Source organism: Acanthochromis polyacanthus, chromosome 20 (assembly GCF_021347895.1).
Source record: "Acanthochromis polyacanthus isolate Apoly-LR-REF ecotype Palm Island chromosome 20, KAUST_Apoly_ChrSc, whole genome shotgun sequence".
Lineage (NCBI taxonomy): Eukaryota > Metazoa > Chordata > Actinopteri > Pomacentridae > Acanthochromis > Acanthochromis polyacanthus.
The window spans coordinates 18664562-18681292 of record NC_067132.1 but is presented as its reverse complement, the minus strand read 5'-3'; the positions used below and the strand labels follow the sequence as shown (position 1 = coordinate 18681292).

General features: G+C 41.4%; 2 protein-coding genes across 2 annotated transcripts; both read left to right on the top strand.

The window, feature by feature from the left end:
• Window positions 1-6250: 6250 nt before the first annotated feature.
• rrs1 (ribosome biogenesis regulator 1 homolog) lies at window positions 6251-7649 on the top strand. Its single transcript, XM_022211361.2, has one exon. The coding sequence runs from the start codon at window positions 6278-6280 to the stop codon at window positions 7313-7315; it is 1038 nt and encodes a 345-aa protein (XP_022067053.1). The 5' UTR covers window positions 6251-6277; the 3' UTR covers window positions 7316-7649.
• A 2882-nt stretch (window positions 7650-10531) lies between these two features.
• On the top strand, window positions 10532-14616 carry si:dkey-97a13.12 (uncharacterized). Its single transcript, XM_022211369.2, has 5 exons — window positions 10532-10721; window positions 10977-11008; window positions 11521-11685; window positions 13001-13083; window positions 13736-14616. Exons 1-5 carry the CDS (start codon window positions 10655-10657, stop codon window positions 14025-14027), a joined length of 639 nt encoding a protein of 212 aa, XP_022067061.1. The 5' UTR covers window positions 10532-10654; the 3' UTR covers window positions 14028-14616.
• Window positions 14617-16731: the final 2115 nt, after the last annotated feature.

Below are 16731 nucleotides of genomic sequence, written 5' to 3'. Positions count from 1 at the left end.
CTATAGCTCCTTTCATAAAAGAAACACCATGGAAAAGTAATCCTGTTTGGCTGAATTCACCCAGGATCAAAAGTCAGCAAGAAATGACACCAGCAGACGAGGCCAGCCTGCCAGCCAGCCAGCAGACTATGTTTAAATTGGGTGATTTTAGGTGATATATATCCACGTCACACAGGACCTTATAGCCCCCTCTAAATCACAACAGGGACTTTGGGCCACTAATTACGCATTTCCTCCTCACATCTCCAAACACAGCATCACTTGTGACCTTATCTCTGTGCCTGTCAGAGTGTTAGCATTCACATGGCAAGTGTGGCGATGAATGTAATTACTGAAGCCCAAAATAATAACACCGTCGTCTTTGGGCAACCAGCAGCCAGTCAATTGTAATAGAAGCCCCCCTCCTCCTTCAAATTAGAGGAGACAAGGACAAAAATAGAGCCATTATAGTCCTAGATCTATGGAAGAAACCCATGCAGAATACATCGGAGAGAAGGGATGGGCTATTAATAATTCAGGGAATTTAATCTCTCTCGAAAACACTTATAGTAATCCTGTTACAAAGTTTATCACGACTCCACAACTTTAAAATGATGTGTAGTCATTATAAGAGTCAGCACAGAAACTCAAAGAGAGGAAATTCTTTAAATAATGTATAGTCAAGTATAAAAGCACTCAAAGATGATTAAGCTTTTATGTTCATTTCTCATTTTTTATTTGAGCTTTTTTGAAGAGTTCCTGCAGGTTTTGTTATCGGGCGGCGTTTTTAGTTCCCTTCTTTCATTCATGTTCAGCAACGGGAAGCAAAATGGACTGACATTTCCATTATACCCTCTTAGGTTTAAAGCAAAATAATAAAGGCAGAAAAGACTATGCAGCCAAGGAAGCACCTATAGGGATTTAATATTTATTTAAAGTGTGGGAATTCAAAAGCTGCGCAACTCCATATATGAAACTGAGGTTAAAAGGGAATCTTTGACCGTCAACGCATCACTTGACAAATCCGTGTCACCACTCAGTCCACTCAGGAGCTGCTCTGGAGCTTTGTGTGGAATCACATCATCGCTGGCATGTTTTGTCGCCTGCTGTTTCCAAGGTCAGAGATGAACTGTCAAACTGAGCCAAACAGTCCTGAGAGATCTTCAGGCATTAAACAGGGTTAGTGTGTGTGTACAGATGTGTAAGAATGAGTGTACTGTAAGTGCGCATGTATTAATGTGTGTTTCCTTCGTACCACCGCACTGCATTTGGTTGATGCATTTTTTTTGTGTTTTTTCTATGTAACTGTTCTCTACGAATAAAGCTGCCTTGCCTTTAAAAGTCAAGAACTTTAGATTTCAACTTCAGCAAATCAGTAATAATAAAGCAAACTCCACCTGCTGATGAAGATCATATGTGTCATGCAAAAGCTTCAGTCTGATGACAGACGATATTACATTCAATTTTCATTCATACCTTCCTTAATATAACTTTATAACATTAAATTCATGCAATATACAATAGGTTCAATCTAAAACATAGCAACAGAGCGCAGTACTCACTGTCTAATTTTAAAACCTCTCTTAAAACCCAGCTCTTTTCTTTGGCCTTTCATGTCACATACGTTTGTTGTCACCATGTGCACGTATATTGTATTTGGGATGGACAGTCCAGTCTGTTTAGTCTATTTATTGTTTATGTTTTATTCTGTATTTTGCTTTTAGTTCTATTATTTTTTGTCTCGTTCTATTACTTTTTATCTTAGTTTTATTATTTTAATCTTCTGATCATGTTTTTACTCTTCTGTACAGCACCTCTGTCAACTCTGGTTGTTTTAAAGTGTTTTATAAATAAATCTGACTTGACTGAACAATCTTTATATCATTTCTGAAATCTTCAATTTAAAAATGACCTTGCACTGAGCAAAGGTGTGTGCTTTGCGTGTGCACGTTATGTATGGCCAAATTGCGTGATCTCAATATGTAGTGGGTGGTGGGAATTGATGGGACTCAGAAACACCCCCACAATTTATTCAGTTTTTCTGTGTATCATTTCAAATGTAAAAATCCCGATAAATCTGCAGCAGTCGATTTGTAGCAGGACCGCAATCACATCGTCAACAGGCAGCTGACGTCATGTTCACTTGTATTCATAGTTACAGTGACACCATGCTGCTGCTTTGCAATGACACAGAAATCTTTAATAAATTCGTGGATCCAGACTATAAGCTGCATCACTGCTAAAATGTAATCAGTAGGTCCTTGTGTCATTTCAGACCTTCCCTGAAAATTTCACCCAAATCCGCTGATCTGTTTTTGAGTAATGTTGCTAACAGACAAACAGACAAACAAACATATATCAGTCATCACATAACTCCGCCATGTTCCTCGGCAGAGTAAAAAGTTCTTAAAGTCTCCTTAGATTGCAGTTTGTACCTTGTTACATTTCGATGTTGTTGGGCTTTACTGTACAGAATGACGCATCTTCAGAGTTTGACCCTGAAAGGTGTAGTTTTAATAGTGTTCTCATTCATCTGCTAAAGAAGGAACACTTTCTTTGCATTCACCAGAACTCTGTTCAACATTTGCACTCACAGGAATGAATCACATCTAAACTGGAAGCCAATCACTGGTCCACTGTGCAGCTTACACAAGCGTGACGTAAGAGGCATGAAACCTTCAGAACACAAACACTGAGAATAGATTTTTTATCAAAGTAGGAGACATCTTGTGTTGAAGCATTTAAAGAACCCCTGTGGTGTTTTTTTAAGCTTTTTTTTTTTTTTTTTACCCTGTTAACACGTCCATATGGTGTTTGTTTTGTGCTGGAGGACAAAATAAGCAATCCGAGGCTGAGTACTTCCATCTTGAAACTTCAGTGTACCAATGACAGTCTGCAAAACAGATTCAGACTTTCAGGGTTTTACATGAAACAGATCAAAGTAACCAAAGGATCAGGCTTGTAGTATTGTTACTACTTTGAGAACACTCAAAGATACTCCAATGTTATAGCTTGTCATTTTGTAAGGGAGCAGGTATGCTTGAGCTGCAGTGAATGGGGAAAGATGCAGGAACTTCATAGATCTGTACAATCTAAAGGAATCAACAATATAGAGTTACATCTGAGTCCTTTTAAGGCAGGAAAGGATTATTTCTATGCAACTTTGATACAAAGAGATGAGGCTTCAGGGGTTTAATTTATGACCAGAGAAGGATTTTTGCATTCAACATTTGCACTCAAACGTTTAATTTTAATGGCATCACGACGAAACTTTAAATCAATCATCGGTCCTCTATGCAGCTCACGCACGCATGACGTGGAAACTTAAAAACCTCCAGAGTAGAAACACTGAGAATGGACTGTCCACTTAACTAGGAGACATTTTTAAGCACAAAATGTTTTTATATTCAGAGGCTCATTTTTTTTTTTTTTTTTACTAAAATGATGGTTATAGAGTAAAGATGGAATTTTAAATTATGTGTTTAGACTTTTTAAATTATTAATTGCTGTGCAAAGCAGAATATTTTTATGCGTGTTTAGACTGAGCAAATCAATATGCATGAATGGCCTTTAGTGATATAGAAACAGATGGCACTGTTTATTCTATAGTGTTCTATAATGTCTCTGAAATCTAAGCATTGATAGGATTATAGGTACTAAAATTTGGTGCCAGATGGACAGAGAAGTGTCACTGATTGGGATGCAGTTCAGGAATAACTCCTGTGTAACCCAGGCTACAAAATGAAGTGAGAATGTAAAGATGATTCTTATAATCTTACAAGGAAAGGGATAACCAAGTGAAATGCAGTTTTGCACAGATATCATTTCATGCTCTTCTGTCAGCCGGTTCTTAAACTTACTGGTCAGATAAGAGCCAAACTTAATCAACCTCAGACCAGCGCCGCTCTCCAGCCATTCATTAATTATTACATTAACTAAAGATGCTTATCTGGAACATTGGAGGAATTAAACCAGCTTTACTGCTATCTGGTCCTAAATCATGAATATAAATTTGCAGAATGTCTTTATCCTGTGAGAGCAGAAACAGACCCAGTGGCCACAGTCAGGGCAGAAAGAAAGAACGACACAAAAAGTTATGGCAACTAACAGAAGAATGAGACAAATACGATGATATAAAAGAGAAATCAGTTAAAAAGTTCAACTTTTCAATCCCAAACTTCACTGAAATACAATGAAAAGCAGCAGATTCTGATAGAAGAGGGACAAACAGCATAGTTACAGTGGGGCAAAGAAGTATTTAGCCAGCCAGCAGTTGTGCAAGTTCTCCCACTTAAAATGATGACAGAGGTCTGTAATTTTCATCATAGGTCCACTTCAACTGTGAGAGACAGAATATGGAAAAAAATCCAGGGAATCACATTGTAGGATTTTTAAAGAATTCATTTGTAAATTATGGTGGAAAAAAGTATTTGGTCAATAACAAAAGTCCAACAAACAGACTGTTTGAGGCTGTGGACAGGTGTCTGTTATACAGATAACGAGTTCAAACAGGTGCCATCAATACAGCTAACGAGTGGAGGACAGAAGAGCTTCTGAAAGAAGAAGTTACAGGTCTGTGAGAGCCAGAGACCTTGCTTGTTTGTAGGTGACGAAATACTTATTTTCCCACCATAATTTACAAATAAATTGTTTAAAAATTCTGCAATGTGATTTCGTGGATTTTTTTCCATATTCTGTCTCTCACAGTTGAAGTGGACCTATGATGAAAATTACAGACCTCTGTCATCATTTTAAGTGGGAGAACTTGCACAATTGGTGGATGACTAAATACTTTTTTGCCCGACTGTATCTGGACAATACGTGTCTGCATGTCACAAGCTGAGTGACACATAATTAAACTATCACTGAATATGACAATTATCCTGACATGACCTTTTAAACATACACACACACTTGATGATTTTTCCCTTCTTTTGTGCCAATCTCTTGCTATTTTATTATCAACCTGATCATTTTCTTAAGTCTACCCAACAAGTTTTCCTTTCTAATGTTTTCACCTAATTTCTTTCTCACCATCCCTGATGCTTTGACAGAAATGTTTAGCTCATATTTATGTGAGTAAAACATGTTGAACTGAAGTGGTGTATGGCAGAGTTGAACTGGACGGAGAAGTTTATCTGTTTAAATGAACTGTTGGCTGCTGAATTGCTGTAGATTCCTTCAGGCAGTTTTGTTAAAGTCCAACAGAGGAGCAAACAGGAGACAGTTTGTTGTCCTTTAAGTGGAGGAGGAGAGAGGAGTTCATTTTCTCGGTAAAGGGGTAATGAGGTAGGAAAGAGGAAGGTGAAGAAGATTATTTCTTGCTTGTCATTTAACAGATTTTAAAGAGGGCATTCTCCAGCATTTATTAGAGACACCACAATTAGTCAGCACAATTGATGACGCTAAAGCTGAAAACACGTCAACATTAATATGTTTTATTGACGTCTGTTTATTTTTCTTTATACTTTAAACAAAAGTCACCGTCAGCTGCAGGCAGGTACAGTTTAAACAGTAGTGGAGGCAGCTAAGTCTGACTCTGTTAAATGTAAAAGTTTTCAAGGACCCAAGACTGGTAAGTACTTCAGATAACCACAAAACAAAAAGCTTTGTACACTGTGAGAGTTTAACTGGCAGATAACAGCAACACAGCACAATACACCTGAAAACAAAACACACATTGAGACGCTTCACATTAGTTTGCTTCTCTCCTGCACTCTGTGCTCACGTGTTCTGCATGTTATTACTGCCGAAATTCCAAATAAATGCAAATCATTTTAATACAATGACAGAAATTTTTATTCTGTTAAAGGATTAAATAAAAACTTGGATTTCTTATGGAGTTTGCACCACTAAGTTAGATAATAAGCCCTCTTTTTTTAAACAAAAAGTAAGTATTTCTAATTTAACTCCACAGTTTTTTGCACTCTCATGGGTAAACTTTTGTGAACATTTCATCAAAGTCCGAATCAGTTTTATTGGACAACCGTGCATGCATGTACAAGGAATTTAACTTTGATTTGTCTTTGTTGCTGAGGCAGCATTTAAGGATAATTTTTACATTCATACTGTTTTTTATATGGATATTTGTCTGAAATGTTTGTTTTACTTATTGAATGCTGCATTAAAGTATAATATTCCTACTTCCTGGTTTATTTCTCCTCTAACTTTTGCTGTTTAATGAGACAGCGCCACCCCCTTGTGGCCACATGTGGAACTACACAACAAACTGTAACCCGGAAATAAATCTCGCGTGTTTTTCTGCCTCACACGTGGGGGAGTTTTAACACACACCAACATGGCTGCGTGCAGTGTGGAGCAGTTGTTGGCTAAAGCCGAGCAAGAAGAGGCGGAAAAGCTGAAAAGCATCTCCGTCCACAAAGAGCTGGACCTGGACTTTGACGTCGGGAATTTGCTCGCATGTGACAAAAATCGCGTCGAGTCCAGAGACTTCAGGGAGCAGAAGAAGGAGGACTTTCTTCGCTCGTTAGCTCGCGACAACACGCAGCTCCTCATCAACGAAATATGGAAGCTACCCACGGAGAGAGTGGAGGAGGCGATAGTGGCCAAACTACCGGAGCCTTCGACCCCTCTGCCCAGAGAGAAGCCGCCTCCGAAGCCCAGACCTCCCACCAAATGGGAGCAGTTCGCCAAGCTGAAGGGCATCCAGAAGAAGAAGAAGACTAACCTGGTGTGGGACGAGAACGCCAAGGAGTGGAGGAGGCGATGGGGCTACAAGAGGGCCAACGACGACACCAAAGAGTGGCTGATCGAGGTGCCGGAGACCGCAGACCCCAACGAGGACCAGTTCGCCAAACGCGTAAAAGCCAAGAAGGAGAGGGTGGCCAAGAACGAGCTCAACAGGCTGAGGAACATCGCCAGAGCACAGAAAGTCAAAGTCCCCGGTGTGGGTCTGACCTCCAAAGCCCAGCAGTCCAAAGACGAGCTGTCCAGAGCGGTGAGTGTCGCCAAAACCTCCACGGCTTCCATGGGCAGGTTCCAGGACCGCCTGCCCAAAGAGAAGGCGCCCAAGAACCAGGGCAAGAAGAGGAAGTTCGAGCCCCTCATTGGAGACTTCTCCAGCGAGAAGCAGAGGCAGCTGGAGCTCCTGAAGGTCATGGACAGCAAGAAGCCCAAACTGGACATCACCAAGGCTGTGAACAAACAGATGAGAGAGGACGACAGAGAGGAAGCGGCAGCCAAATACAAGAAAGGAGCAGGAAAGAAGGGACGGAAAGGAAACATGTCAGGGAAGGGGAAAGGGAAGGGAGGGAAAGGAAAGGGAGGAAAAGCTGGAGGAGGAGGGAAGAAGAAAGGCAAACCTGGGAAGCACTGAGGACTGTGGTGAAAGTGTTGGAGTGGAGTAATATGGACCTGAGCACCTGTTAGTGACCGGTGTGATGCTGTGACAGTCCAGGATGTCTGTGGCTCTTCTTCTCTGTGTAAATTAATTAGCTGTGGGTGATTAAAATGATAAAAATGTCAAATATTCATGTAAATCACTTTACAGATATACTTTGATATTGCAGTACAAGCTGAAATTGAGTGATTGTTTTCCCTCTTCTCTTTAACTAAATGCAGGATTTCTGAAGTTTTTACAGCTATGACAGATAATGTTAGCTATTTATACTTTTTAATAGTTAATAAAGGGCAAAAGTTTGGGATTATTACATAGTTGCTTCAGTATTTTTTTTCGGAAAACATCTTCTGCTTCCTCTCTTTTACGTCACTAGGGCTGCCAGTGATGATCATTTTCATTCTCAGTTAATCTGTTGAATATTTTATCGATGAATCCGTTTTTATTTTTGGTATTTTCTTAATTAAATGTCAGGAAAAAAGTCAGCCAAGCATCTCCAAAGTCCAAAATGACATCCGTGACTCAAGGATAGTCAGTTTACTCTCACAGATGAGCAAAGAATCAGAGGATTTTGGCTTTTTTTTTTTTTTGCAACTTAATTGCTTATTAAAAATATAGTTAGTGATTAATAGTGATAGCTAGTCATGTAATTAATCACTGCTGCTTGTAAATATCACTTCTCACTTGAACTTATTTGATGTTTGGGCTGTTATTAGGACAAAACCATCAGTCTGTTGATGCCACTTTGGACTTGAAGAAGTTAATGAACTTTTTTTTAGGGTATTTTCTAATTTATGTCCATTTCTAGATCATGTAATAAATCTCACTTAATATCTTCAGCATTGTTTTATGTAGTTAACATTTAAGTAACGTATCTGTGCTGCCATGCATAATTTAAACTAACTTTGGAATTGCACTGTCAGTTAAACTTTGCAGACTGAAGAATTTATCTATTTATATTGTTTATCTGACAGACAGAAACACAGATAAACTGAATATAGTTATCCAGTGCGTTTATCATTTATTGTAAATGTTAAGTTGCAACACCTCCACCTTGGATGACTGTCATTTATGCGTTGTATTTTGGGAAAGCAGCAACACACCACACTTTTGTCACTTGACCAGAGACGACAAACTTAGTATGGTACTTAATAAAAAAAAAGTTAGCTATGGATTTTGGAAGGAGTTATTGTTTAAACATCGTTATGAAACACCTATATTTGACCTAAAATCTGTAGAAAACAAACGTAAACTGCATCAAAATGTGTGATCCGTCACGTTTATTATCACCACAACGTATGTGTTCATAATTACATTTAACTGTTTTTACAGAGTAGACAATAACAATTTCCTTATGTGTTATCCAAAATGCACATTTCCTTTTGAACAACTTATTTCAAGTGGAACCAGGTTGCTCAAGTAAAGATAAAAACACTTCTCCGTACAAGTGTGTGTGATATAAAAATAAAAACTCTTTCAGGGTGTATGTGGCTGTTAGCTAATATGTCACTGTCCATTTTTAATAGTATATTTTCTAAAAGATGTGTTTTGGACAAGGAAACAACATGGCCAGTTTTTGTGACTAATCCAAATTTAAATTATAAGCCCGAAAAATTAAGGTAGCTCAACAAGTTCATGCTAAATTGTATGAAAAAAGTACACAAATATTGCCATAAACAGACCTAATCATTGATTTACAGGATTGTGTTCAATGGCCTAATGCACCCTGAGATATTCACAGGAAATATGCACACATGCTTTTTATATTTTCTCATTTTCTATGTTGCCACGCCACACTAGATTTTCATTTGTAATAAATCAGATTTGTTAAATGAAGCTGCATCAACAAGCAGTGAACACACCATCAGCAGCATATATTTATTATTAATGAAGCGGTGGTGGTTGATGCTTTGATTTATGAGCTTTTTTGGCATATTTCACACATTTTTCAATAACTATCCCAGATTGTCTTGACAGATAAACACTCTGAGCTGCTCAGCGTTCCTCTTCCTAGAAGCAAGCATCACGTCGCTTTTCTAAGCAGCTTAGCTGTGCTCTTTGGTTATGTAAAGGCTTTGCTTTGGCCTTGGAGTCTAGACTGGAGGCATCACACTGAATTAGGAGCAATGAGGAGAGGAACAAATAGCTCACAAAGCCAGATTTTGCACCTTCAGTAGATCCGAACGCAGCCTAAAGCCACAGAACACTGTTTGAGTGCGATTTTTCTGCCATTCAAGTGAGCTCTTTATGCATTAAATGGTGGTATTTTGTCCTCTGCAGGTGTGTATTTTCATGGTGTGCCTGCTTTCGAAGAGAGTCAGAGGGGCTACAGTCCAGTCAGGCGTTTTGCAGGACGACTGAGGCCACAGATAATGAGGCTAATTAGCTGTCTTATCCATTTGCAGGTCTTTACTCATTCAGAAGGTAAACAAAACACTTCTCCCTGAGGTCAACAAGCTAATCTAGGATTCAGCCTTGTTTCCTGTTGATTGTAACTAACAGGACAAATAGAATGCACAGATTGTCTATGAAGATTTGTTGTAGGGAACAAAGTTTAAAAAAAAAAGTGATTCTGCACATGTCATCATTTGGCATTCAAAGCTGGTCATCATAAAGGCTGCGGGCTGCTCAGATATGATTGTCCGGCTGACTGATCTCTCGTGTTATTGATGGATGCTTTTTAATCGCTGACACAAGCTCACAGCCAAGCTCCATCGCTCCGGAGCAGGCAGGCGGTGGGGTTTCAATCACCATCTGTTGAGCGCTCCGTCCCAAGCCCATTCATCTTTGTCCCTGCTCAGCCAGGCCGCTGCAAAGTGGGACACAGTCAATAACTCCAAATCAATCAAGCACTCTTGATGAGGTAAAATTATGAATTCTCATTCACGTCAGAGCTGGTGGTGGCAGCGGCGGACTCTAAACTTCTCCTGCATGTGACCAGATGGTGGAGGAACAATAGATGCTGGTATGAAGATGAGGTGGTCAAGCATGATCCTGAGAAAGACATTCCCTTTAATTCCAATGCTGAGCTGAAGATATTAAAAACACATCTGCTGGGTCACTTTTCATCTTGAAAAGGAATAAAACTCTACATATTAGTCTAATAATTGCATGATTTCAGGCATATACTAAGATCTTAAGTGTCCCAAATCTTGCACTGTTCATGCTTGTGTGTGTGTTGCGCTCCACAGAGGATGTGTTGTTGCTTGTGTCCAGCTCCAGTCAGTGCTGCAGTGGATTAGTCAGCCGCATTTATTTTAAGGGTGTGCAGGCAGAGCGCAGGAGTCTCGGTCAGTTTGCAAGTGTCAGATCTTCAAGATGCAGCAGATCTACATGCACAGCAATGAACACTTTGAAGTCTTCACCACTGTCCTTGCTCCTCAAGGTGAGTGGAATCATATCTGCAGCGAAGCGTGGCGTAGCATGACATTATTTACATTGATGGTATATCAGTGCCGGCTAGTTAATAAATAATGGTGTAGATCCTTCATTTTTATCTATTCATTCACTGAAGGATGCAGTTGCAGAGATACTTATGCATAGATATTCATGTTAGGATGCTGTCATTCATATTTGCAGCTATGATAAGTGTTAAAGTAACCTTTTTTGCTGATTCATTTCCACTCTCAATGGTTAACAGGGAGGTATCGATACAGGACAGAAGCTGAAAAGGCAAGTTCAGCTTTCTTCTTACTTCAATATCCATCAATAGAAATCTAAAAAGTTTATCTAGTGCCATGTAGATCTACAGCAGAAATATGAAACAGAAAGCAAAATTCACTGCTTCATGTAAGTCCTATTTAGAGAAGACTGATAGATGTGAGTGCGCCATTGATGTTGTATAAAGTCAATCAATTTCAGTTCAGTTTTTAGTTTAGTTTATCTAATTCCTCCGACCAACGAGGACCATATTTAGGTGGAACAGATAATAAAGACGAGGCCCAGATTTAGGGTTTCTATTTCACTACGCAGCAGTTAATCTCTAAGTCTTGACACCTAATCTTCTCCATTCACTGAATCTGACCTGTAGCCTGCAGCAAAGACTTGGACACTAACAATAAGTTTAGGGGGCAGTTTAACATGCCACGAAATCGAAATTAAGAGTAGAATTTGAAAGTGCATATTGCAATTTGAACTCATCCAGCCCCAGCGAATATGACTGTAACTCTTTCTGTGTCCATTAGATGGTAGTGGTGCACAGCTACAGGCCTCACTGGCCAGATGAGCTGGTGCTGTCTCCAGGTGACGTCATGCTGGTTCTGTCCAAACATGAAGAGAGGTGGTTTGGGCGGCTGCAGGACGGGCAGCAGGGCTACTTCCCCGCCTCATGCGTGATGGAGCTGGGCCAGGTTGGTTGGCTGGCTGCCTGAATGTGCTCAGTAATGCAGTATGAGTGGACTGCTGCTGGTTACTGTGTGAGGGCAGATTAGACTTTCTGTTCTGTTCTGTTCTTCCATAACAGTGTAGGTTTTAATTATTACCAAAACCTCAACAGTCTTATTACGGTGAGTGACAGGGTCCTACATAAATACATTAGTTTCTTGATTGAGTCAAATTGTCTGTCAATGAGTGGCAAAATGTAAATAGATGAGGATATTTGTTCCTAAAAAAATTATATTTTTAGAGATGCACTCCTCTATTTTTACACATGCAAGTCAATTTATTTATTTATTCTGGCTAAGAACAGTTCTGGTGGGAGTTTTAAAAAAAAAAGAAGCCCTGATTGCTTGTCATAGTCATGCCATTATGGCCATCTCAGCATGAGCATAAGGCACAAATATTCTATTACAAACTAGTATTTGTACATTTAAGTACCAGGGAGGGTCTAATCCACTAATATCCATTATGAGAAATGTTGTATCTCAGGTGTTTGCACTTTGACCAATGGATCCCGAGGACTAAAAGTGACATTGTCAACCTCTTTCACTTTGGTTTTCACCGTTCTTTTGTAACCTGCAAATCCCCCAGTGTTATGGAAGCATTTACTTAACTGCTGCAATATCCCTTTAAAGTTATAAAGAAAAACTCTCATGAAAGGAAACCGCTTCAGACAGTTTAAATTGACACTGAAAATTACAAAACTGAAAATTAATGAGTGTCAAGTTAAAAAGAACTGACCTCTCTTGCCTGTGTCTCATTTCTGTTTAAGGATCCATGCCAACATTCGCTGCTACAAGTAGAATACACTTAAATTTTGGATGATATTTGCCAAATGAGATGCATTTTGGGCAATTTTAGGACAAGGATTTAACATGAGAGAAGAATGACTGAAGTAAAGAACTTTTTTTTTTGGTTTTCCATAGTCTAATGTTAAATAAGTGGAGTAATACTCTGGAGACTTGCAGTAGAGCTGTACAACTTATTCATATATGTTTTATATGTAGAGCCCATTTTTATTTGCAGAATTTGCTTTAGCAAGAAGACATGATTCGGTGGTTTATATGGTTAAAATCTTGGATTGAACTGCATGAATTCATTTCTGTCTTCTCCTGATGTCTGAGGCCAGAAATAAATTCAAACAAAGAGATATTTGAAGTGATGACTGTTTAAAATGGAAAAAAGGCAAACAAAAGGATAGAGGACACTGTCAGAGACGGTGCTCGGGTTATGTCGGGACATCAGTGGGACATTTTTAACTCAGACGCAACGTGTTTCCACTCTCAGGTAAATCTGCCTCCGAAGGGCCTACGGAGGAGTTTATCTCTGAGGATCTCGGTCAGTGACTCTGAACGCATCAGATATGGAAAGTAAGTGTGAACGCCATCAACAGGCCTGTCAACAACTACACGCATCCCCCATCAACAAGTGTACGCATGCACACATCGTGCACACGCGCTCAGCATCCGGCAGATGTTCCCCACATCCCCCATCTCCAAATCCCATCCCACCGCTCTCCGCCCAGCGCCCCTGAACAGGTGGCCCCTCTCGTCCCTCATTAGTTGACAAAGCACACTGATTACTAAGCCCCCTAAAAACACACACAGGCACACACACACACACACACACATACATGCACACACACACAAACTGCATCTCATTAGGGCCAAAGAGAAATGAGAGGGAAAGGACAGACTTTGTAGTGTTTTTATTACCTAAACCAAAAATGAAAATGTTTCTCAGCACAAATAGAATCCTGCGAGAGCTTTTATGACATATTGTTAGATATTAAATCGTTTTTTTTTAATCACAGCAGCCACAGGAACTGTCTGAGAGGCCACAGGGGCGTTTATATTGCAAACACTTTATATCCCAGCCTGCCTTGCTGGTGCACACTCCCGACACAAACACAAACACGGCCCTCTGTGCAGCTCCGTGCCTGTCTTGTCTGCTAGCGGTGGAATTTGGGTCATAAGGAATAAACAGGGCCTTTGTGTTTGTTATTTCCTCTTTGTCCCCCAGTGGACACATTCTGCAGGCACTCAGGAGGGGGAGCAGAGGAGGTGGAACGGCAGCAGCAGCAGCAGCAGGAGGAGGAGGAGGAGGAGGAGGAGGAGGTGTGGGGTTGGATGGGGGCCAGGGTGAGCGTGAGGGCCCCTTCCTGGTGCAGAGGCCCCAGATCCCTGCTCCTCAGCCTGTGGCCTCCCAGCCCCAGACACAGAGATCTCCGAGCCTGCTCCACAGGATCTTGTCCAAGTGCCGGAAAAAGAGTGAATGCCAGGGAGCCACCAATGGGGCCTTCGAGGGCGACTAAGAAGCCCTTTTCTTTGTCTTGGGTGGCTGAGCTGAGTTCACTTTGGTGGGGCTGCGCTGGGGGAGTAGGTGGGTAAACACAGGGGCTTCTGGAATAAACAACTCTTGAATATCGTGATGTGGGCCAGTGCCTGTGCTGTATCAGGTATTCTCGACTTTGCTGCATTTCTAGAAGCCAGGAGGAGGCTAAAGGCAAACCACCCCAATTAGTGATGTTGCAAAGGTCATTTTGCCCATTGCGTTTGATTGACAGGCATGCTTTGACATCACTGATGGGGGCGTGGCCACAAGTGCCAGAGAGTTTGAATGTGCAGACAGCAGAGCAGTGGTTCTTTTCTGACCAGCATGATGAGGTAAAATGCTAGATTTATGCTTTGGAAACAGTCACTGCAACCATATGTGTAACAGCATAGCAGCTAGTGGCAGCCAGGGAAGCAATAAGTAGCCTTTTTCTATAACATTCTGCGTGCATTGTCATTCCTATTCCTTAACTTAATTTGCTCATGTGAGTTGTTGATATACATATATATATTGCTGCATAATATGGAAACTATTATTGCAATGATGATAAAAGCAGCAAACCCTCCCTGCCTAACGTCTATTTATTTCAGTGGAAACATGCCTCAGCATATTAGTCAATACTTAAGCTCCTGTTCATTTTCCTTTGAAAACACTGGGCCTCCCTCCTTTTTCACAGTGCTGGAGGAAGAAAAAAACTCTCTCAAGCGAAAGGAAGTGTGATTGAGGCCTGCTGAAAGCCTCGCCAAAGGCTCAGGGATTGTGCCAGTTGCCCCAGCAACACCAAAGTAGCTCTCAGAAGTCGCATGTAGTCTTCTTCTGTGGTGCCTCCCAGCATGTCCCCGTGATGGGATCTCTTCAGGGTGGGTCTGTAGATTACCTCTTTGCAGTGGATACAAACAGCAAACCCAATCCTAACCTTGGCCTTGACCTCCTTAGGGAAATTCAGACCCTCCTCCCCCCGCTGTTTGATATTCACTGTTGTATAATCCTTTGTAATAAAGGCTGTAGGAGGCAGTCACTCTGGGGCCAGTGTTTGGGAGGCATGTCTTGCACAGGGAAGGGCGTAAATGTTACAAAGAAAGACAGCTCCACTGGTCCTCTGATCAAACTGTGATTCATGAGGTGAATATCTCAGCGAGCCTTTCTGCCGCCGTTGCTGCTGCAGCTTATCTCTGGCATGTGACTCTCACTTTAATGCAGAGCCAAGGAGTTAGTGGGAATATCTAAAACGTGAGAAATCTGACTTTTGAGGAAAATTATAGTCAGGTAGAAGGACAGAACATAAAGGAAAGAAAAAAGAATGAACTTTACAGTATATTTGTGCAGGTGCATCGAAGAAGAAACATCACAAATTTGAAGCTATACCTTTTTATTTCTTCAAATGGCTGTGATTAAGCCAGTCAGAACAGGGCCACATGGAGGGGCAGATACAGTTTCCATTCAAATTCAAGTAAGTCATCCACTGTAGGTGTAGCTGGCAAACCCCCAGTCAAATGTGAGCCCGACTTACCTCACGTGGCGCTGACACAAACACACACAACAGTGGAAACAGTGACCTATATAGGGCAGGGAAGGCCAGGGTCCAATTCTAACACGCACACAACTCTGCGCCTGTGGACTCTCCCGCCTAAAAGCGTCCTATCCCTGCTGTGTTGTGCTGGGTGTCTTTCGGAGGGGGTGGGAGAGGTGGGGAGGGGGTAACAGGGTGCCTGCCAGATGACTGCTCTGTCAGCCCTATAATGGGCTGCCATCTGCTGTCTAGCATACACAAAGGCAAACAGTGTGTGTGGGAGAGTTTGTGCGCTCGCTGATGGGTGTGTGCTCGCAGAGGGAAGGCAGGCGAGATTTGGCCTGCAGGCTCTGTTTCATGTCTTCAGTGTGCAAGGTAGAAACAAAAACAGATATGCACATACCTTACTTAGTATAACACAAGCTGACTAAGCGACTGGAGTAGTAGAAGATGGGGGGAACTTAGAGCAAACTATAGTGTGTCAAGTGCACAATATTACAAATTTCACACATATTTATGAATCTATCAGTAGCAACTGCATAACTAAGTGTCTTTGTGTCAGTACGTCACGTTAATCTATGGATTGATTCCTCTAAATGCATGCAGGAAGCATAAGGGGAAAGGGTCTGTTGCCAATAACCAATTAAGAGGCAAAAGGTCCCTGACATCTTTCAACTCTTAGTGTGGGTCACACAAGAACAAAAGGCCCTCTTGTAGAAGAATGAGAGCAAAGGGAGGACAGATTGATTAAGTGGACATGGCGTGCATGTGGCGCCTGCGTGTTTACGTGTACATTGTTCGAATGCATGCGCGCTGCTGCTCCTTCAGCATAAGGCAAGTCGTCACGTTCTTTGCCTCCCTCCATTTGGGGGGCAATTGAGTGAATGGGCCTGTAAAACCAACAGCCCTAAGGACAAAAGAGCCCGGGGGCATTAAGTCATGGGTGAGTGGGCCCTTTTAGGGGCAGCAGCTGACCCTGTGGAGAGGTCTCTTGTTCTGGTGGAGGGGGCTCGTGTCCCTGGACCCCAGGCCAAGTTGACAGCATCCCAACATATACATACACACATGAGAGGGGGGTCAGCTTAAACCTCTTTATCGGACGTCAGAACCAGCCTCCACCTGCTTCACTGTCAACTCCACCTGACGACAAGCGACTAAATATTATTACAGGTTG

Excerpts from the sequence above, each read along its gene's own strand:
- rrs1 (XM_022211361.2), top strand. The coding sequence starts at position 6,278 with ATGGCTGCGTGCAGTGTGGAGCAGTTGTTGGCTAAAGCCGAGCAAGAA.
- si:dkey-97a13.12 (XM_022211369.2), top strand. The coding sequence starts at position 10,655 with ATGCAGCAGATCTACATGCACAGCAATGAACACTTTGAAGTCTTCACC. Across the intron at positions 11,009-11,520 it reads ACAGGACAGAAGCTGAAAAG|ATGGTAGTGGTGCACAGCTA; the intron begins GCAAGTTCAGCT and ends TGTGTCCATTAG. Across the intron at positions 11,686-13,000 it reads GCGTGATGGAGCTGGGCCAG|GTAAATCTGCCTCCGAAGGG; the intron begins GTTGGTTGGCTG and ends TTCCACTCTCAG.